Source organism: Raphanus sativus, chromosome 3 (assembly GCF_000801105.2).
Source record: "Raphanus sativus cultivar WK10039 chromosome 3, ASM80110v3, whole genome shotgun sequence".
NCBI classification, from domain to species: domain Eukaryota; kingdom Viridiplantae; phylum Streptophyta; class Magnoliopsida; order Brassicales; family Brassicaceae; genus Raphanus; species Raphanus sativus.
The window spans coordinates 1829267-1852484 of NC_079513.1; the positions used below are offsets into that span (position 1 = coordinate 1829267).

Below are 23218 nucleotides of genomic sequence, written 5' to 3' on the forward strand. Positions count from 1 at the left end.
CAAGATCTCAGGATTGAAATCAAAGAAGTAAAAAATGATCTAAAAATTCTCAAAGAAAAACAAAAACGAGATTCTGAGTATTTTCACTCAATTATATCTTCTACAAAAGGTCATCATGATTCTAGTTCAGAAGAACAAGAAAATGATAGCTTAAATAATGAAGATGAAAATCTCAAAGAACAAATCCAATCTCTGGATATGGCCCCAAATGATTTCCTTTTCGTTCTAAGGGAAATAACTTCGCGAAAATATAAAATCAGAGTTACCATTGTTTTTTCTGAAAAGTACAAAATTGATACAATTGCTTTATTCGATACTGGTGCAGATCTTAATTGCATCAAAACTGGGCTTGTTCCCAAATGTTTTCATCTAGAAACCCGAGAAAAACTATCTGCTGCAAATAATTCTAAACTTCGTATAACTTCTAAAACAGAAGCTTCAATATTAAAAGAAAATATCTTTATTAAAACTGCATTTGTTCTCACAGATGATATATATCAAAATGTTATTTTAGGAACACCATTTTTGAAGAAATAAAGGAGTCCCTATGGTGTTAAATGATATCAAAATATTTTGTATTCCCAAATCAAAATATTAGATTATATCTTACAAATGATTTGGATACCATGGCTCTGATTATATCTTACATATGAACCAATAGTATCAGAGCCATGGTATTTAATCCTTACCATTATGGCTCTGACCACCACACAAAATATCAAAGATCTCCTTCTCCAAACAGGTACAAAACTCTGCTCCAATGGAATCTCCTTCTGAAAAGAAAAACAAAAGTCCCATGTTCAAACCTTTCCAAATTTCTAATTCAAGCGTCAAAACTTACCAAGATACAAACCTAGAATTCATTCGTGCTCTCCAAAGTCAATTAAGCAGAGTTGAAATAGGAGATAGTAGCTTACCAAATCATTCTGATATACCTGATACTCCTACTTCCAAAATCCAGATAAACACCCTAGCAAATGATTCAGACATTAGTGAATGCTCTGATATAAATGCAACCCCAAAAATAAACCGTCTTGATTGGCAAAACCATCAAGATCGTCAGTTAATCTCTGCCCCTGATCTAGGACAAATCCAACCAATAGAACAATCTAGGTTTAACTCATCATCAGTCTATGACTGGAATATTGATGGTATATCTGAATATAACATATTAAGCTTCCTCCAAAAAATGACAATGGCTGCAAACGCCTATAGGACCCAAATAGGAAATGAGGATAAAACCGTGGCTGAACTCCTCATAGCTGGGTTTTCAGGACAGCTTAAAGGATGGTGGGATAATTACCTAACCAATCAGCAACGAACAGAAATCCTCGATTCAATTAAAATGGATGAAGACAATGTGCCAATTCTAGATAATCTTGGAAATCCTCAACAAGATGCTGTTGCTACATTAGTCATAGCCATAACCCTACACTTTATAGGAGATCCCTCGGTCCTTAGGGATAAAAATGCTGAACTCCTTTCAAATCTTAAGTGCAAAAAACTGAGTGATTTCCAATGGTATAAAAATACTTTTCTCACTAGAGTTTTACTCCGTCAAGATTCTAACCAGCCTTTTGGAAAGAAAAATTCCTAGCTGGCCTTCCTAATCTCTTAGGAGACAAAGTTAGAAACAAAATTAGAGATTCCATGGGAACCCAAATAATAGATTATGATGATTTCACATATGGAGAGTTGATCAGTATTGTTCAACAAGAAGGTCTTAGGATATGCCAAGATCTGAAACTCCAGAAACATCTTAAATGGGAACTTAAAAGAACAAAAGTAGAATTAGGATCTTTCTGTAAACAATTTGAAATAGATCCCAATCAAGGTAATAAATCTTGTGTTGGAGATTGCAACAAAAACTACTATTCTAAAAATAAACCTAGAAAACATTCTAGAAACTATAAGAACTTTAGAAATCGTGAGAATTCTTGGAAGAAACCCAAAACAAATTTCCCTCAAAGGAAACCTCAGCCAAAAAACCCTTCTATAAAAACCTTACTTGCTTCAAATGCAATAAGAAAGGTCACACTTCAAAATTTTGTCGTCTTAATCGCAAAATCCAGGAACTCAACCTCGGAGAAGAAATTACAAATAAAATCTCTAGTCTCCTGTTAAATGATTCTTCTTCTTCATCTTATGACTCTGATTCATCAATGGCTTCGGAAAAAGCCCTTCAGGTTGATGAACTAAATAGTTCATCTTCTGATTCAGAGTTCAATAAAAAGAATATATATGTTCTTACAAAAGATCAAGAATTACAACTCGAAATACTAAATTCCATTACTGATCCAAACCTAAAACAAAAATTCCTGGAAAAAATCCTTTCTTCTTTAAACGAAAAAGATGTAAAAAACACAGAGAGTTCTCCAAACTCCCATGTTCCAACTTCTTCCAAAACCTCTTATGATCTAACCACCATTCTTAACAAAAGAAAGAAAGATAGCTCAAAAACAACGATACAAGATCTCAGGATTGAAATCAAAGAAGTAAAAAATGATCTAAAAATTCTCAAAGAAAAACAAAAACGAGATTCTGAGTATTTTCACTCAATTATATCTTCTACAAAAGGTCATCATGATTCTAGTTCAGAAGAACAAGAAAATGATAGCTTAAATAATGAAGATGAAAATCTCAAAGAACAAATCCAATCTCTGGATATGGCCCCAAATGATTTCCTTTTCGTTCTAAGGGAAATAACTTCGCGAAAATATAAAATCAGAGTTACCATTGTTTTTTCTGAAAAGTACAAAATTGATACAATTGCTTTATTCGATACTGGTGCAGATCTTAATTGCATCAAAACTGGGCTTGTTCCCAAATGTTTTCATCTAGAAACCCGAGAAAAACTATCTGCTGCAAATAATTCTAAACTTCGTATAACTTCTAAAACAGAAGCTTCAATATTAAAAGAAAATATCTTTATTAAAACTGCATTTGTTCTCACAGATGATATATATCAAAATGTTATTTTAGGAACACCATTTATTAATTTGATTACACCATATAAAGTTATGGATGATGCAATTTCATTTAAGCATCAAAATAAAAAATTATCCTTTAAATTTTTAGAAACGCCAAAGAAGCGAAGTCTAAATTTAATAAAAGCTTGTTCAATACAAGAAAACTTTGTAAACTCTTTAATCCATAGTAAAACCTTCCACTTGGAAAAATTAAAATCAGAAATATTACTCCAGAAAACTTTGGAAACCTTAAATTCAAAAGAAATAAAAGAAAAAATTTCCAACTTAAATAAATTATTTGAAAAAGAAATTTGCTCGGATTTACCAACCGCTTTTTGGGATCGAAAACAACATATTGTTGATTTACCTTATGACGAAAATTTTCTTGAAAAAGAGATTCCCACCAAAGCCCGTCCAATTCAAATGAACTCAGAATTAGAAAAACATTGTAGAAAAGAAATATCTGATCTCCTTGATAAAAGACTAATTTCGAAGTCAAGATCTCCTTGGTCTTGTGCTGCTTTTTATGTTAATAAAAATTCTGAAATTGAAAGAGGAACCCCAAGATTAGTAATTAATTACAAACCTTTAAACACTGCCCTAAAATGGATTAGATATCCAATACCAAACAAAAAAGATTTACTTCAAAGGCTTTACTCATCCCATATATTTTCAAAGTTTGATCTAAAATCAGGATTTTGGCAAATCCAAATATCTGAAAATGATCGTTATAAAACAGCATTTACTGTTCCATTTGGCCAATACCAATGGAATGTAATGCCATTTGGTTTAAAAATGCACCTTCTGAATTCCAAAGAATCATGAATGGTATATTTTCTGACTATTCAAAATTTTGCATTGTGTACATTGATGATATATTAATATTTTCAAATTCTATTGATGAACATTTCAAAAATCTCAAAACATTCTACTATGTTGCGAGGAAAAATGGTCTAGTTGTTTCCAAAACAAAAATGTCCCTGTTTCAAACTAAGATAAGATTTCTAGGTCACTACATATCACAAGGTATGATAACACCTATTGAAAGATCTTTAGAATTTGCGAATAAATTTCCAGACAAAATTATTGATAAAACTCAATTACAAAGGTTCCTTGGAAGCCTCAATTATGTTCTAGATTTTTGTCCTAATATTAATAGGATAGCTAAACCTTTACATAGTCGTTTAAAGAAAAATCCAGCTCCATGGACAAAAGAACATACCGAAATAGTTCAAAGGATTAAAAAACAGGTCCTAGAAATCCCGTGTCTGCATATAGCAGATCCGGATCTAGATAAAATCGTAGAAACAGACGCTTCAGACGTAGGCTATGGGGGTATTCTTAAACAAAAGAATTTAGATGGGCGCGAAAGTATTGTCCAGTTTACATCGTCGCATTGGAATGACACCCAAAAGAACTATTCTACTATCAAAAAAGAAATTTTAAGTATAGTTTTATGTATTCAAAAGTTTCAAAGTGATCTCTTAAACAAAAAATTTCTTTTAAGAATCGATTGCAAAAGTGCTAAAGATGTTTTACAAAAAGACGTAAAAAATCTTGCCTCAAAACAGATTTTTGCAAGGTGGCAAGCAATTTTGAGTATTTTCGATTTTGAAATTGAATTTATAAAAGGAGATTCAAACTTTGTCCCAGATTTCTTGACGCGAGAATTTCTCCAAAACAGGTACAATGCCTCCGAAGAAGATAATTGACAAAGGCAAAGGAATTCCCTTGGAACCAATCTCAGAAAAACCCGAACCAAAAAATACTCACCCAAAAACCGAACCTTGGATTACAGTTACAAAAAAGAGTGCTAAAAAAGAAGAAATATCAGCCACCCCAAAATCTCTTCAAACACCAGAAGCCATCATGAACCAAATGTTACAATTACAAAAAGCTTTCGAGCTCAGTTTTACGAAACAAGAGTCCGGAGAATCTTCCAAAAACTTTCTTTCTCAAGCTATTTCAAAATCTAACGAGGTCCCTTCAAAAATGATTTCAAGAGAAAACCAGACCTCTAAAATTATTTCAAAACCTTCAAATAATTCCCAGATTATTTTGAAGGAGATTTCCCAAAACATTCCCTCTGAATATTTCGAAAAACATACCTACCAAAATATTATAAATATTGAAAAAGGATTTTTTGTAAACAATGATCCATTTTTAACGCTGGAAAAATATTTTGGGAAAAATAATTTCTTCAAACCTCATAATACAGATAAAACTGTGTTATTCTTTCAAACCATTTTGGAAATTACGGATTCAGTGTCCTTCAAACACTTTTATCTAAACGAAAATCACACTGATGCCGCTTATTCCACCTTCAAAATCCATAAAATCATTGCACCAAGTGATTGGGAATATGGTCTTAACGAGAATCTGAACTTTCCAGAAGATCTTAGAAATCTCCCTTGTTACAATGTTCCTTTTAACTACTGGGATTATTGTCAGGCATGGTACAATTCCTTTTTGATCCAATCTCCTAGACACAAACACACGTGGTTGATCTTCTTTGACACCACTTGTAACTTATCCAAATCTCCCTATTGGTTCATGCCATGGTGGAACTACTTTGGTTCTGTCACAGAAATATTTAAACCCAATATCCAAAAATCATTCCAGATCTTCAAGACAAATTTCATTCCGTCTGAAGAAGAAAAGAAATTTCCACCATTAGCCCTTTTTCACTCTAAATTTCATTTTCCCTGGGTATTTTCATGGACCCTTGAATTTACTTCCGACCCAATCCCTATTATCCAAAGAAAATTCAGAGTCAAGTGGTGCGATAAATATAAAATTCCCTCGAATCTTTATCCATCAAATATCCTTACCTGGATAAAGGAACAAAACTCAAAAATCCAAACACTTAACCAAACACCAAACCAAACACCAGAAACAACCATTTTCCTGGCTCAAAAATCCAAAATGTTAGCCATGTTGGCAGGTGCAAAATCTGAAGAAGAAATTAAGGCGATCTCCTTACAATTTCTACCGTCAATGTCCGATCAAGTCTCTCATACTACAGGAAGCGATTCAGGATCTCAAGTGCCGGATATCGATGAAGAAATATTCGGCAACAGTGGTGTCTAATCTCTCTCCTCAAGAAATACAAATTTCCTCAAAAGCAAGAAAAATCTTTGTTACGAATCTGTCAGATACGATTACATTGTTACGAATATTCTCTATGATCTCTTGTCGGAATACCCGAGAAAAATCCAAAACATTAATAAGTGCTATGTCCTGTAGCCATGAAGACCAAGGTCCACTTCCAGCAGACAGCAATCAATTATGGAACGTAATGGAGCTAGCTTTTGCTAGTGATATTATCCATATATGCCACTTTTATTTTTAAATTTAAATTTTTATGTATAACTGCACCCTTGTAAACTCCTATATAAAGGAGTCTTTGCTTCAGTTGTAGAGCAGGTTCCCATTCTCTCATTCTCTTTTTCCTTCACTCATATCCTCTCTTTCATCCTCTCTCATCCTTGTAATCGAGAACATTGCTTCAATCTCCTTTTAAGTAAGTTTTAATAAATAAGATTTCAATACTTCTTGTTTGGTTTTATGCTTTTAATCTTTTGTTTTATGTTTAAGTGGCTGGTCTAACCGCCCATATTTCTGTTTTTGTTTTGTTATTTTTATTTCCTTTAGATTATATCTTACATATGTCTTAATCTACGTTTTATTTCATATAATATTTAAAATATGCTTTCTCTCATTCCGACTCCCTATGGTATCAGAGCCATGGTTGGGTAGGCGTCTTTGATATTTTGTGTTGGTGGTCTATTAATTTTCTCTTTTTGATCTTTTAGGATTAAGTCTTAGTCCTCCTGAGTGTTTTTTGCCGGTCTAGATAAGGTCCTTTATCCCGTAGGTGTTGGGAAGACAAAACCTCTCTCTAGATAGGATTGTAAGGAGTCTTAGATTTAACCTACAAATATCAGAAATGGAATCATATTTTAGATCTTCATCATACAAATCTCAATCCGCCTCTTCTTCTTCCAGATCGGAAAAGAAAGCTATAAAAGATTCAAAAAAGATAGTAACTAGCCAAGAAACTACTATTGATGATTTCCAAGGATCAATTGATAATTGGGAGATCCCAAGAGTTCATAAAGATCAAATTTATCAAATCTCGAAAATAAATTTTTTAAGGACAAATTTTTCTATAAAAACTGAAGAACGTGATATTCAACTTACAAAACCTTTTGAGACAATTAATTTGCTTTCTGAAAGTGCTTTGCAAAGGCATAGAGAAAAGAATTTTAAATATATTCATATTGGTTTAGTCCAAGTCGGTATAAAACCTCTTTCAAAAGAAGGATTAAATACTTCAATATTAGCTATTTTGAGAGACACACGGTTTAAAGTGTTTGAAGATTCTTTGCTAAGCTCAGTTGAATCTAGTTTATGTACTGGACAATTTCTTTTGACTGCTATCCAAACTTTACTGTTTCTCTAAGTGACAAAAATATTTTAAAATCTTTGGTATTACAAGTTAAAACACACAACTATGAAATGATTGAAGGATCAATTCCTATTGCATTGATTTTTAGAGTTCATTACAAAGCTATGACAAGTGCTTTTTCTTCAAAGGTAAAACTTTCTAGCAAAAAAGGGGAGACCCTGTTACTTCAAACTGATCTTTCTAGATCCAACTCCGTTATTCCGAGATCCATCCAGTGGAAAGATATAAATCTTCCAGACGAATGGGTCCTCGAAGGAGCTGTCCAACCAAAACTCCCTACTCCCCAAGAATCTGTGGAACCAAACACACGTTTAAAACATATTGAACAATTTCATGATGGCAAAGTAAAGCTATCGTTTACTAGAAATAATCAATATAAAATTGATGAATATTTGTGTGGATCTTCTTCTAATATGTGTGAATCTTCTTCTAATCCAGAAACTATTGATCTAGGAAGAGTCTCACAATTAGGATTAAATTTTACTAGAGAAGATAATAGTATGAAGTTCCGTCCACGGTTTTCAACCTCAGACATTCCAAATTCTGTTTTGAGAAATGTTAATTTTCAATCACAGATCCCAAAACCGGTTTACTCTGCAGAAAACGATCTTTCACAAAATGAATTTGTTACAAAATCTGAACCAACAAGTCCAACATTTTCAGCCATTACAGATAGCATGTTAAATGAGTTAAATGTATTAGAAAAAGAATTTATAATTGACAAAGAATTTTTAAGAAATGATTTCTATTCTAAAAATAATAGTGAAAAAAGGCTTTGGTTTTTCAGAAACTTTTTAAAAGAAAGAAATAATATTCAAAATAAATTTTACAATTACCTCCAAACTAATAAGGTACAAATTTTATTTTTTAACTGGTTTGAAGATTATTCTTCTATAAATAATATAAATTTCCCTTTTTCTAAAACAGTAAATCCCATTACCAACCGCAATAAAACTCCCGAATGGGAAACTCTTGCTAATGGTAAAATTATTCGCTCTAACCATCCTCCTCCACAAGGGATAAAACTAGATTGGTTGGGAACCCCAATTGAAGCAATTCCTTTTAAAAGACCTCAAGAAGATGATAAAGCTAACGTAAAAAATATTATTGTCCAAAACAATTTTTCAAACACTAATCTGGGTACCATAAGCAAACAACTTGATAGGATTGAGAAATCAATCCAAAATCAAAACTCTGCTCCAATGGAATCTCCTTCTGAAAAGAAAAACAAAAGTCCCATGTTCAAACCTTTCCAAATTTCTAATTCAAGCGTCAAAACTTACCAAGATACAAACCTAGAATTCATTCGTGCTCTCCAAAGTCAATTAAGCAGAGTTGAAATAGGAGATAGTAGCTTACCAAATCATTCTGATATACCTGATACTCCTACTTCCAAAATCCAGATAAACACCCTAGCAAATGATTCAGACATTAGTGAATGCTCTGATATAAATGCAACCCCAAAAATAAACCGTCTTGATTGGCAAAACCATCAAGATCGTCAGTTAATCTCTGCCCCTGATCTAGGACAAATCCAACCAATAGAACAATCTAGGTTTAACTCATCATCAGTCTATGACTGGAATATTGATGGTATATCTGAATATAACATATTAAGCTTCCTCCAAAAAATGACAATGGCTGCAAACGCCTATAGGACCCAAATAGGAAATGAGGATAAAACCGTGGCTGAACTCCTCATAGCTGGGTTTTCAGGACAGCTTAAAGGATGGTGGGATAGTTACCTAACCAATCAGCAACGAACAGAAATCCTCGATTCAATTAAAATGGATGAAGACAATGTGCCAATTCTAGATAATCTTGGAAATCCTCAACAAGATGCTGTTGCTACATTAGTCATAGCCATAACCCTACACTTTATAGGAGATCCCTCGGTCCTTAGGGATAAAAATGCTGAACTCCTTTCAAATCTTAAGTGCAAAAAACTGAGTGATTTCCAATGGTATAAAAATACTTTTCTCACTAGAGTTTTACTCCGTCAAGATTCTAACCAGCCTTTTTGGAAAGAAAAATTCCTAGCTGGCCTTCCTAATCTCTTAGGAGACAAAGTTAGAAACAAAATTAGAGATTCCATGGGAACCCAAATAATAGATTATGATGATTTCACATATGGAGAGTTGATCAGTATTGTTCAACAAGAAGGTCTTAGGATATGCCAAGATCTGAAACTCCAGAAACATCTTAAATGGGAACTTAAAAGAACAAAAGTAGAATTAGGATCTTTCTGTAAACAATTTGAAATAGATCCCAATCAAGATAATAAATCTTGTGTTGGAGATTGCAACAAAAACTACTATTCTAAAAATAAACCTAGAAAACATTCTAGAAACTATAAGAACTTTAGAAATCGTGAGAATTCTTGGAAGAAACCCCAAAACAAATTTCCCTCAAAGGAAACCTCAGCCAAAAAACCCTTCTATAAAAACCTTACTTGCTTCAAATGCAATAAGAAAGGTCACACTTCAAAATTTTGTCGTCTTAATCGCAAAATCCAGGAACTCAACCTCGGAGAAGAAATTACAAATAAAATCTCTAGTCTCCTGTTAAATGATTCTTCTTCTTCATCTTATGACTTTGATTCATCAATGGCTTCGGAAAAAGCCCTTCAGGTTGATGAACTAAATAGTTCATCTTCTGATTCAGAGTTCAATAAAAAGAATATATATGTTCTTACAAAAGATCAAGAATTACAACTCGAAATACTAAATTCCATTACTGATCCAAACCTAAAACAAAAATTCCTGGAAAAAATCCTTTCTTCTTTAAACGAAAAAGATGTAAAAAACACAGAGAGTTCTCCAAACTCCCATGTTCCAACTTCTTCCAAAACCTCTTATGATCTAACCACCATTCTTAACAAAAGAAAGAAAGATAGCTCAAAAACAACGATACAAGATCTCAGGATTAAAATCAAAGAAGTAAAAAATGATCTAAAAATTCTCAAAGAAAAACAAAAACGAGATTCTGAGTATTTTCACTCAATTATATCTTCTACAAAAGGTCATCATGATTCTAGTTCAGAAGAACAAGAAAATGATAGCTTAAATAATGAAGATGAAAATCTCAAAGAACAAATCCAATCTCTGGATATGGCCCCAAATGATTTCCTTTTCGTTCTAAGGGAAATAACTTCGCGAAAATATAAAATCAGAGTTACCATTGTTTTTTCTGAAAAGTACAAAATTGATACAATTGCTTTATTCGATACTGGTGCAGATCTTAATTGCATCAAAACTGGGCTTGTTCCCAAATGTTTTCATCTAGAAACCCGAGAAAAACTATCTGCTGCAAATAATTCTAAACTTCGTATAACTTCTAAAACAGAAGCTTCAATATTAAAAGAAAATATCTTTATTAAAACTGCATTTGTTCTCACAGATGATATATATCAAAATGTTATTTTAGGAACACCATTTATTAATTTGATTACACCATATAAAGTTATGGATGATGCAATTTCATTTAAGCATCAAAATAAAAAATTATCCTTTAAATTTTTAGAAACGCCAAAGAAGCGAAGTCTAAATTTAATAAAAGCTTGTTCAATACAAGAAAACTTTGTAAACTCTTTAATCCATAGTAAAACCTTCCACTTGGAAAATTTAAAATCAGAAATATTACTCCAGAAAACTTTGGAAACCTTAAATTCAAAAGAAATAAAAGAAAAAATTTCCAACTTAAATAAATTATTTGAAAAAGAAATTTGCTCGGATTTACCAACCGCTTTTTGGGATCGAAAACAACATATTGTTGATTTACCTTATGACGAAAATTTTCTTGAAAAAGAGATTCCCACCAAAGCCCGTCCAATTCAAATGAACTCAGAATTAGAAAAACATTGTAGAAAAGAAATATCTGATCTCCTTGATAAAAGACTAATTTCGAAGTCAAGATCTCCTTGGTCTTGTGCTGCTTTTTATGTTAATAAAAATTCTGAAATTGAAAGAGGAACCCCAAGATTAGTAATTAATTACAAACCTTTAAACACTGCCCTAAAATGGATTAGATATCCAATACCAAACAAAAAAGATTTACTTCAAAGGCTTTACTCATCCCATATATTTTCAAAGTTTGATCTAAAATCAGGATTTTGGCAAATCCAAATATCTGAAAATGATCGTTATAAAACAGCATTTACTGTTCCATTTGGCCAATACCAATGGAATGTAATGCCATTTGGTTTAAAAAATGCACCTTCTGAATTCCAAAGAATCATGAATGATATATTTTCTGACTATTCAAAATTTTGCATTGTGTACATTGATGATATATTAATATTTTCAAATTCTATTGATGAACATTTCAAAAATCTCAAAACATTCTACTATGTTGCGAGGAAAAATGGTCTAGTTGTTTCCAAAACAAAAATGTCCCTGTTTCAAACTAAGATAAGATTTCTAGGTCACTACATATCACAAGGTATGATAACACCTATTGAAAGATCTTTAGAATTTGCGAATAAATTTCCAGACAAAATTATTGATAAAACTCAATTACAAAGGTTCCTTGGAAGCCTCAATTATGTTCTAGATTTTTGTCCTAATATTAATAGGATAGCTAAACCTTTACATAGTCGTTTAAAGAAAAATCCAGCTCCATGGACAAAAGAACATACCGAAATAGTTCAAAGGATTAAAAAACAGGTCCTAGAAATCCCGTGTCTGCATATAGCAGATCCGGATCTAGATAAAATCGTAGAAACAGACGCTTCAGACGTAGGCTATGGGGGTATTCTTAAACAAAAGAATTTAGATGGGCGCGAAAGTATTGTCCAGTTTACATCGTCGCATTGGAATGACACCCAAAAGAACTATTCTACTATCAAAAAAGAAATTTTAAGTATAGTTTTATGTATTCAAAAGTTTCAAAGTGATCTCTTAAACAAAAAATTTCTTTTAAGAATCGATTGCAAAAGTGCTAAAGATGTTTTACAAAAAGACGTAAAAAATCTTGCCTCAAAACAGATTTTTGCAAGGTGGCAAGCAATTTTGAGTATTTTCGATTTTGAAATTGAATTTATAAAAGGAGATTCAAACTTTGTCCCAGATTTCTTGACGCGAGAATTTCTCCAAAACAGGTACAATGCCTCCGAAGAAGATAATTGACAAAGGCAAAGGAATTCCCTTGGAACCAATCTCAGAAAAACCCGAACCAAAAAATACTCACCCAAAAACCGAACCTTGGATTACAGTTACAAAAAAGAGTGCTAAAAAAGAAGAAATATCAGCCACCCCAAAATCTCTTCAAACACCAGAAGCCATCATGAACCAAATGTTACAATTACAAAAAGCTTTCGAGCTCAGTTTTACGAAACAAGAGTCCGGAGAATCTTCCAAAAACTTTCCTTCTCAAGCTATTTCAAAATCTAACGAGGTCCCTTCAAAAATGATTTCAAGAGAAAACCAGACCTCTAAAATTATTTCAAAACCTTCAAATAATTCCCAGATTATTTTGAAGGAGATTTCCCAAAACATTCCCTCTGAATATTTCGAAAAACATACCTACCAAAATATTATAAATATTGAAAAAGGATTTTTTGTAAACAATGATCCATTTTTAACGCTGGAAAAATATTTTGGGAAAAATAATTTCTTCAAACCTCATAATACAGATAAAACTGTGTTATTCTTTCAAACCATTTTGGAAATTACGGATTCAGTGTCCTTCAAACACTTTTATCTAAACGAAAATCACACTGATGCCGCTTATTCCACCTTCAAAATCCATAAAATCATTGCACCAAGTGATTGGGAATATGGTCTTAACGAGAATCTGAACTTTCCAGAAGATCTTAGAAATCTCCCTTGTTACAATGTTCCTTTTAACTACTGGGATTATTGTCAGGCATGGTACAATTCCTTTTTGATCCAATCTCCTAGACACAAACACACGTGGTTGATCTTCTTTGACACCACTTGTAACTTATCCAAATCTCCCTATTGGTTCATGCCATGGTGGAACTACTTTGGTTCTGTCACAGAAATATTTAAACCCAATATCCAAAAATCATTCCAGATCTTCAAGACAAATTTCATTCCGTCTGAAGAAGAAAAGAAATTTCCACCATTAGCCCTTTTTCACTCTAAATTTCATTTTCCCTGGGTATTTTCATGGACCCTTGAATTTACTTCCGACCCAATCCCTATTATCCAAAGAAAATTCAGAGCCAAGTGGTGGGATAAATATAAAATTCCCTCGAATCTTTATCCATCAAATATCCTTACCTGGATAAAGGAACAAAACTCGAAAATCCAAACACTTAACCAAACACCAAACCAAACACCAGAAACAACCATTTTCCTGGCTCAAAAATCCAAAATGTTAGCCATGTTGGCAGGTGCAAAATCTGAAGAAGAAATTAAGGCGATCTCCTTACAATTTCTACCGTCAATGTCCGATCAAGTCTCTCATACTACAGGAAGCGATTCAGGATCTCAAGTGCCGGATATCGATGAAGAAATATTCGGCAACAGTGGTGACTAATCTCTCTCCTCAAGAAATACAAATCTCCTCAAAAGCAAGAAAAATCTTTGTTACGAATCTGTCAGATACGATTACATTGTTATGAATATTCTCTATGATCTCTTGTCGGAATACCCGAGAAAAATCCAAAACATTAATAAGTGCTATGTCCTGTAGCCATGAAGACCAAGGTCCACTTCCAGCAGACAGCAATCAATTATGGAACGTAATGGAGCTAGCTTTTGCTAGTGATATTATCCATATATGCCACTTTTATTTTTAAATTTAAATTTTTATGTATAACTGCACCCTTGTAAACTCCTATATAAAGGAGTCTTTGCTTCAGTTGTAGAGCAGGTTCTCATTCTCTCATTCTCTTTTTCCTTCACTCATATCCTCTCTTTCATCCTCTCTCATCCTTGTAATCGAGAACATTGCTTCAATCTCCTTTTAAGTAAGTTTTAATAAATAAGATTTCAATACTTCTTGTTTGGTTTTATGCTTTTAATCTTTTGTTTTATGTTTAAGTGGCTGGTCTAACCGCCCATATTTCTGTTTTTGTTTTGTTATTTTTATTTCCTTTAGATTATATCTTACATATGTCTTAATCTACGTTTTATTTCATATAATATTTAAAATATGCTTTCTCTCATTCCGACTCCCTACAACTGATTTTGTAGGGAGTCTGAATATAACATATTAAGCTATAAAAGATTATATGAAATATACCATCAATATTAGTGTTGGGAAGCCATGGTTGGGTAGGCGTCTTTGATATATATAGAACTGTGAACTCTCTATATTGTTTATATTGTGTAAGACAAACTAAAAACGACACAATTAAAAATATTAATATTACATAACACCAGTCAATATGTTTTAGCGATAGTCACCTAAATATCGAATATATTTCTAGATAAAACATCAAATTTATTTACTTCAACATTTATGGTGTGACTTTAACATCTTTTTCTATATACAATATTTTGTAAAACACTATTGTCGCTATGTTTTAAAAATTTAAAGTTCTCCAGTTGTAGTGACTCTTGATAGTGCGACATATAATTGTAAGACTAGACTTGACAAATAGACCAACTTTTTAAGCTTTGACCTTAACTTTGGTTGATAGTCATTTCATAGAACACTCTTATAGAAAATTGAATTCTTTTCATTTTGAAAGATCATTTTACATTCGTCGGTATGAGACTTATTCTAGGAATACAAATCTGTTTTTCCACATAACTTCCGGTTAGTATTTCGGCTTCAATATTCATGTTGTATAGGCGAGTTATTCATAACATTATTCTATTGGAAAATCTTCCTTTTTTATTTAAATTCCTTAATAGCATGACCTACAACAATCCATTGGAAAATCGTTCTTTTTGATTTAAATTTCGTAGTAGCATGATCTACAACAACATAAGCAATTTTTATATGTTGATAAGAATAAACACACATAATCATAATCACATATAAGCATAATAGTCACATTAACTTAGTCACAATAGCATAACAGTTGGACAAAATATCCGTAAATTTTGATTTTATCTGTTTCGATTTGAACTGAAATTCCAAATATATGTAACTCTACGAAGCAAAGAAAATACTTATATGCAATATCTGTAAGAAACGAAGCAAATCACAAAATACTAATATTATTAAGAATGAATATCTGATCTGATCCGTTATATGAATACATATACATGTATGTAAAGACGTATATATATATATATAATTATATAAATATTATATTGTATATAAGTTTTATAGTACCTTTTAATAAATTTATTAAGTTATTTATTAGAATTTTAAAAGTAACAAATTTTTATTTTTGTAACAAATGTTATTATTATTTTATCTTATTTTTGGAATTTGTGATTTATTTACTAATTTTAATTTATTTTTGCGGATCGAATCGGATATCCGGTCGAAAATCTAAAATTATCTGAATATCCGGAGCACTGAATATCCGTGTGGCTACAGATCATATTGGATCAAATAATTGATTACAATAAAAAAATGGATCGGATCAGAATATCTCCAAAAATCCAGATATCCGATTCATGTTCACCACTACATCTATATGTACAAACGGCTAAGTATAATTGTAACAATAACTAATGTATAACAACATGACAATTATATTTTTTATAGAAAAAATTCAACATCAGTTTAATATGAAGATAATGATATCTAGTTATTTCCTCATGTGACACCAAAAAAAAAAGATAACACGCGAAGATGTGAAAGAACATGCAATAAAACTCACCAGATATTTTTCTTGCTCAATCCTGCAAAAAATTACTTTTTAAAACATAAATTGTTTTTATTATCTTCCTATATATTTTATTAATCATAAGATATTTTAACAAATGTCAAAATTTTATAAGGAAAATTAATATCAAATAATCTTTTACAATTATCTTTTTTTTTGGATTTTGGAAAAGGAAAATTAGTATTAAATAAGTTATTTTACAAACTTCTCTTCTTTAAGATTTGTAAAAAGGAAATTTTCTTAATATTACTATTAAATAATTTTTTAAAATTAAATTTTACAATTAAATATTTTTAAAATTAAATTTTACTATTAAAATTACGAAAATTATTTCTTCAATTTCTTTTAATTTTATTAGTATATATATTTTTAATCATGAGATATTCTAACACAACTTCAAAATATTAAAAGAAAAATTACTATCAAATAATATTTCTAAAAGAATATTATTAAGTAATTTTTAAATTTTCCTTTTTACTATTAAATAATTACAAAATTCGTTTTTGTTTTTATTTTCTTAGTATATATTGTTTTAATCATGATATATTCTAAAACATGTCGCATTATTAAAACAGAAAATTACTATTAAATAATATTTGTTTAAGATTTTTAAAATGGAAATTTACTATATAATTAATTTCACCAAAAATCGTTTTTATTATGTTATATATTTATTTAAAATTATGAAGTAGTTTAACATATATCACAATTTTAAATATATAACAGTCATGTGTCATAATCATGTTAAATAACAACTTTGAATAACCAAGTTTCCTATTAAGTAATTTTAGAATATTATTAACTATTTTTAAAAATTTCCTTTTTACTATTAAATCAATTTTAAAATTAATTTATTTCAAAATTCGTTTTTTGTTATCTTAGTATATATATTTTATATCATTATAAATTTTAACCTCTTTAAAAATATTAAAAGAAAAATTACTATCAAATAATTATTTGCAATTATGTTTTGTTTAGGATTTTAAAATGGAAAATTACTATTAGATATACTTACAATTACTTTTTTAACAAAATTTGTTTTTGTTATTATCTTAATATATATTTTTAATTATAATTTAGATTAACACATGTCGCAATCTTAAAAATTTTAATGACACGTGTCGCGATCATGTTAATTAGTAACTTTGAAGAACCAAGCTTTATATAATACTAATATTATTAAGAATATCAGTAAGAAACGAAGCAAATCACAAAATACTAATATTATTAAGAATGAATATATGATCTGATCCGTTATATGAATACATATACATGTATGTAAAGACGTATATATATATAATTATATAAATATTATATTGTATATAAGTTTTATAGTACTTTTTAATAAATTTATTAAGTTATTTATTAGAATTTTAAAAGTAATAAATTTTATTTTTTGTAATAAAATGTTATTATTATTTTATCTTATTTTGGAATTGTGATTTATTTACTAATTTTTAATTTATTTTTGCGGATTGAATCGGATATCCGGTCGAAAATCTAAAATTATCTGAATATCCGGAGCACTGAATATCCGTGTGGCTACAGATCGTATTGGATCAAATAATTGATTACAATAAAAAAATGGATCGGATCAGAATATCTCCAAAAATCCGGATATCCGATTCATGTTCACCACTACATCTATATGTACAAACGGCTAAGTATAATTGTAACAATAACTAATGTATAACAGCATGACAATTATATTTTTTATAGAAAAAATTCAACATCAGTTTAATATGAAGATAAGGATATCTAGTTATTTCCTCATGTGACACCAAAAAAAAGATAACACGCGAAGATGTGAAAGAACATGCAATAAACTCACCAGATATTTTTCTTGCTCAATCCTGCAAAAAATTATTTTTTAAAACATAAATTGTTTTATTATCTTCCTATATATTTTATTAATCATAAGATATTTTAACAAATGTCAAAATTTTATAAGGAAAATTAATATCAAATAATCTTTTACAATTATCTTTTTTTTTTTGATTTTGGAAAAGGAAAATTAGTATTAAATAAATTATTTTACAAACTTCTCTTCTTTAAGATTTGTAAAAAGGAAATTTTCTTAATATTACTATTAAATAATTTTTAAAATTAAAATTTACAATTAAATATTTTTAAAAATTAAATTTTACTATTAAATTTACGAAAATTATTTCTTCAATTTCTTTTAATTTATTAGTATATATATTTTAATCATGAGATATTCTAACACAACTTCAAAATATTAAAAGAAAAATTACTATCAAATAATATTTCTAAAAGAATATTATTAAGTAATTTTTAAATTTTCCTTTTTACTATTAAATAATTTCAAAATTTGTTTTTGTTTTTTTTTCTTAGTATATATTGTTTTAATCATGATATATTCTAAAACATGTCGCATTATAAAACAGAAAATTACTATTAAATAATATTTTTGTTTAAGATTTTTTAAAATGAAAATTTACTATATAATTAATTTCACCAAAAAACGTTTTTATTATGTTATATATTTATTTAAAATTATGAAGTAGTTTAACATATATCACAATTTTAAATATATAACAGTCATGTGTCATAATCATGTTAAATAACAACTTTGAAGAACCAAGTTTCCTATTAAGTAATTTTAGAATATTATTAAGTATTTTTAAAAAATTTCCTTTTTACTATTAAATCAATTTTAAAATTAATTTATTTCAAAATTCATTTTTTGTTATCTTAGTATATATATTTTATATCATTATAAATTTTAACCTCTTTAAAAATATTAAAAGGAAAATTACTATCAAATAATTATTTGCAATTATGTTTTGTTTAGGATTTTAAAATGGAAAATTACTATTAGATATACTTACAATTACTTTTTTAACAAAATTTGTTTTTGTTATTATCTTAATATATATTTTTAATTATAATTTAGATTAACACATGTCGCAATCTTAAAAATTTTAATGACACGTGTCGCGATCATGTTAATTACTAACTTTGAAGAACCAAACTTTATATAATAAGATTACCAAAATTACTTGTAAGTGTGCATCAACAAATTCAAAACTAAAGAAACATTAATCAATTTTTTTTGATAGTTAAATGATTAAAAAATTATCTGGTCATCATGTTAATTAACAAAATGATTTTCCCAGTTTAACATATCCGTAATTATGTTAGGAGGAACGACTAATATATCCGTGGTCATTTTATAATGTTCAACAGTTTAACACAAAATGCTATTTCCGATTCTTTACCTAAGTCTGGAGAACTTTCATAGGGATCTTTGTTCCAATCGGAGCAGTCTACAATACCCTAAACTCAACAGAACATAGGATCAACACTCAAGATTTAGCTGAGAGTGTGAGAGTAATGGTGTGCCACATTCCAGTGAGAGTGTGAGTGAGGACGTTGAAGAACTGATCAGAAAGGGATAGAGAAGATGAAAAGAGCTAGAAAAGATGAAACACATGGTTTCGAACCTTATCCACTATTCGAGCTTTAACTCTATGCACTGTCCTCTTTCCCTTGTAGCTTTTTAATCATTCTTAAAGTTTTCAAGCTTTGTTCAATGTTTGCCTTTTTCAGTTTCAAGCTCTCTGCAAATGTGCTAAGACATCTATATATATATTTCAATCACAATTGCGATCAAGATGTGCTCACTCATCATTGTTACATGGTTTTTCAAAACAAAGACTCACTTGACTTGAGAGTTAACAATATCTAATACTCATTTAACTTTATGGTAAGCACCATTTATATAAAACACTTACCAATTTACACCAGCATCAATTGTCACACACACACACACACACACAAAAATATGGTTTCATTATTTAAAGATCGTGCTTAGTTTTGCCCTTGAACTTTTCTCTAGAGCTCGTCTTTTTGCGATTCTTGGAAGCATTGCTCATCCCAATAGAAAGGAAACTTCAACCTCGCAGCAGTGTGTGGCATAAACCAGTCATCGTAGGTGAAGCTGTTATAAGTAAAAGAAGAAGCAAGTTCTATATGATTAGTAAAAATAACACATGCACATATTATATCAATAAGCAAATATTCTTGTAAACAGATGGTTACATACATTTTGATAGGCGGCCGAGATATAATAACCAACACCTGCAGGTCCTCATGACCGGTGTTCTTCACCTGTAAAAACCGTAACAGATAAGCTAGTTTAATATGATACCCGAAAAAGTGTTTTAGTAGGAAAAATAAAAACAATCTCTGACGACGTATATTGGTAGACAATAATTGTGAAAAAGGCTAGTGTTCTTTCATTTATCTCTAAGTGTAACATAGGACATGCGACAAATCTAACACTCTCAAGCAACCTTTAGCAAAAGATATTAGGTTGCAAGTAATCAAGATTACAATATTATATATACTGCAAGTATCTAGTAACAAACATAGGGGTCCAGATCATGTTGAAGACATACCTGATGAGCATCATTGATTGGAATATGAAACGTACTGTTGGCAGAGATTGGAAATTCAACTGGTTTCCCAGGGACACTTTCATGTGTTTCAGCGAGATACAGAGTACCACTGCCCTTTTGGACAACGAAAACCTCTTCACAGGAGTGCCTGTGAATCGGTGTTGCTGCACCTGGAGCAAACGTTTGAAGCCATATCTCAACCTGGAAAACCAAACAGAAACAGATGTTCTTTTATCTAGTGTTTAGCGTGTGCTCCATCACCACAATGTCCAACCATGAAAGAACAAAAAAACAAACATAAGTGTTTGGTAATAAGAAACAAGCAGATACATATGGACAGAGTTTGAGCATTACCTCTTTCATTCCGTGCAATACGGACCCAGCTACAGTCATGTGGGTAAGACCTGGTATTCCATAGGAATCCTGAGGAAGTTCACTAATGTTCCTCACGATTGGTAAGCCTGGGATTCACCATTCAATAGTCAAAAAAAAAAAAAAACAAGTAATAACATCAGAAGTATCTAAAGCTACATATAGATAAAGTTGCATCAGAAGCAGACATCTAGAGATTGAGAGAGAAAGCAATTTTATTATAGACATCAGGAGCCTCACCATTGATCAGACAAGGGGATCCTAGAGTTGCTTCAGAGAAGTAGAACAGAAGAAGCGTGACGGAGAAGATGGCGGCGATCTGAGATGAGGAAGAGGATCCATACGAAATGAGGATCATATCTCGATGCTTCTTGTAACCGACTTACTCTTTTACAATCTTAACTTATATTAAACCAAAGTGGTAGGACTGATTTGAGGTAAGATATAAATCCATTGGTTTTATTACTTTATATGGTAAAACAAAGTTGTTACTATTTGGTCAAACGATATAAAACTCTGATTTAGATTTCATGTGAATGTCGGTAGGTCGGTACTGTTCTTTAGAAGAATTAGTTAAAGTCCAGTTCAGATATACCGGTCAATAAAAAGAAAACTCTAACCTATACGAAAGATAAAATATCAGTCCACGTCTTGTGTTTCAGAATGAAGGTGAAATGGACGGTGCAATGGCAGAGCCGGTTCAGAAACTTGAAACAAAATAAAAATAATTGCCCACGTCCCTTTATATATATATTAAAAAGAAGCATTAATTTTTGGGAGAATTACCAATTGTGACTCAAAACTTGGAGTCAAACCCAAAAGAGTACCCCAACTTGGGTCAAAGGCAAAAGTAACCTAAAAGGCTATTGAAATTACAACTATCTCCTTGTGAACAAACAAAAAAACGGATTTTTTTTTACGTTTCTACCCCTCGCAAGTCGTCTGTAAACAGACGACTTGAAAATAAGTCGTCCAGACGACTTTAATTTAAGTCGTCTGGACAGTTATTCTTAAACATAATTTAAAAATTTTGTAAAAAATATTTTGATAAGTGAAAAATTGGAATTATGTAATTAACATATGTCTTAAGAGATATAAATTAATATATAACAAATTTCAATTGTTTTCAGCCCAGATGAGTGAAAGTAGTGAGTCATGATATTCTTTAGTTTATGTTCCATCAACATATGTTGTAGTATTGTATGTGTTCTTAGGGTTAGATTTTGGAAAGCATTAAAACCGTTTTTGAAATTTTTTAAAATTACCTAGGCGTGTTCATTTCTGTGTATAGTAAACACTATTGAAGTATAATTTGATTTTATAACGTGGTTAGTAAGTTAATTTAGTCATTTTAGTTTAGGGGTTCATTTTAGGGTATTGGACGACTTAATATTTAGTCTTCTGTTCCCAGACGACTAAATATTAGGTCGTCTGATGTACATTATCAGCCAGAATAAGTCGTCTAAACCGGACCAAACCTTAAAATTTACCAATGTACTTTTAAAGCTAACCGGATTATTTACCCAATATATAAGGTGATTTTTTTTTTTTCATTTTCCGCGAACAGAAACCCTAACAGTTCTCTCTCACCGGCGATATCAAAGGCGATTCGAATTCCCACTATTTCCGAACAACCATCGTTCTCAACGTCGGCTATCTATCTCACTTCATTCTCACCGTTGTCGCCGCAGCTTCTTCTAACCCTAGCGCCGCCGATTCCTCTAAACCCTAGCGCCCCCGCTTCCACTATTTCCGAACAAACCGTCGCCCTCGCCACCGTGCTCACCAACGTTCTCACCGCCGCTTACTCTAAACACTAGCTAGCACCGCCGCTTCTTCTAAACCCTAGCGCCGCCGCTTCTTCTAAACCCTAGCGCCGCCGCTTCTTCTCTGTAAACCGTAGCGCCGTTTCTCTGTAAACCCTAACGCCGGTAAGTCATCAAACTCGTGGAAAAGATGAACATAAAACGTTGTCTCTTTCAATTTACTCATTCTCACCGTTTCACGTTTATTTTTTCAGATCTATAACCACAATGACGAGTACTCGAACTCCTTCTGCGACTAATCAGGTCCGCTTGAAATTTTTCTACTGGAAGACTTGTAAATAAGTCGTCTGGAAAGTCTTCAACCTGGACGACTTAGTACGTCCATTTGGAAGACTTTCCAGACGACTTAAATATAAGTCGTCAATTAAGTCGTCCAGTTGGACGACTTTCTAGACGAC

The 23218-nt window shown here is 31.0% G+C and overlaps 2 protein-coding genes across 3 annotated transcripts; one reads left to right on the forward strand and one right to left on the reverse strand.

Annotated features, from left to right (window-relative positions):
• The first annotated feature begins 6402 nt into the window (after positions 1 to 6402).
• LOC108846425 (uncharacterized) lies at positions 6403 to 19997 on the forward strand. 2 transcript variants are annotated; one of them, XR_008943775.1, is made up of 3 exons: positions 6403 to 6492; positions 12539 to 14377; positions 19409 to 19997. XR_008943775.1 is itself a non-coding variant. In XM_057006090.1 (2 exons), exon 2 carries the CDS (start codon positions 12544 to 12546, stop codon positions 13942 to 13944), a length of 1401 nt encoding a protein of 466 aa, XP_056862070.1. In that variant the 5' UTR covers positions 6403 to 6492; positions 12539 to 12543; the 3' UTR covers positions 13945 to 14922. The 2 variants fall into 2 exon arrangements, 1 of the variants encoding a protein (XP_056862070.1); XM_057006090.1 differs by lacking the exon at positions 19409 to 19997 and having other exon boundaries at positions 12539 to 14922.
• Positions 19790 to 21461, reverse strand: LOC108844496 (auxin-binding protein 1). The gene is made up of 5 exons (XM_018617761.2): positions 21235 to 21461; positions 20977 to 21083; positions 20623 to 20823; positions 20268 to 20332; positions 19790 to 20162 (listed from the first exon to the last, which is right to left on the reverse strand). Exons 1-5 carry the CDS (start codon positions 21350 to 21352, stop codon positions 20057 to 20059), a joined length of 597 nt encoding a protein of 198 aa, XP_018473263.1. The 5' UTR covers positions 21353 to 21461; the 3' UTR covers positions 19790 to 20056.
• Positions 21462 to 23218: the final 1757 nt, after the last annotated feature.

Coding starts and splice junctions, on each gene's coding strand:
- LOC108846425 (XM_057006090.1), top strand. CDS start 12,544: ATGCCTCCGAAGAAGATAATTGACAAAGGCAAAGGAATTCCCTTGGAA.
- LOC108844496 (XM_018617761.2), bottom strand. CDS start 21,352: ATGATCCTCATTTCGTATGGATCCTCTTCCTCATCTCAGATCGCCGCC. Junction 20,824..20,976: donor TATTGCACGGAATGAAAGAG/GTAATGCTCAAA, acceptor TTGGTTTTCCAG/GTTGAGATATGGCTTCAAAC. Junction 20,333..20,622: donor CAATCAATGATGCTCATCAG/GTATGTCTTCAA, acceptor CGGTTTTTACAG/GTGAAGAACACCGGTCATGA.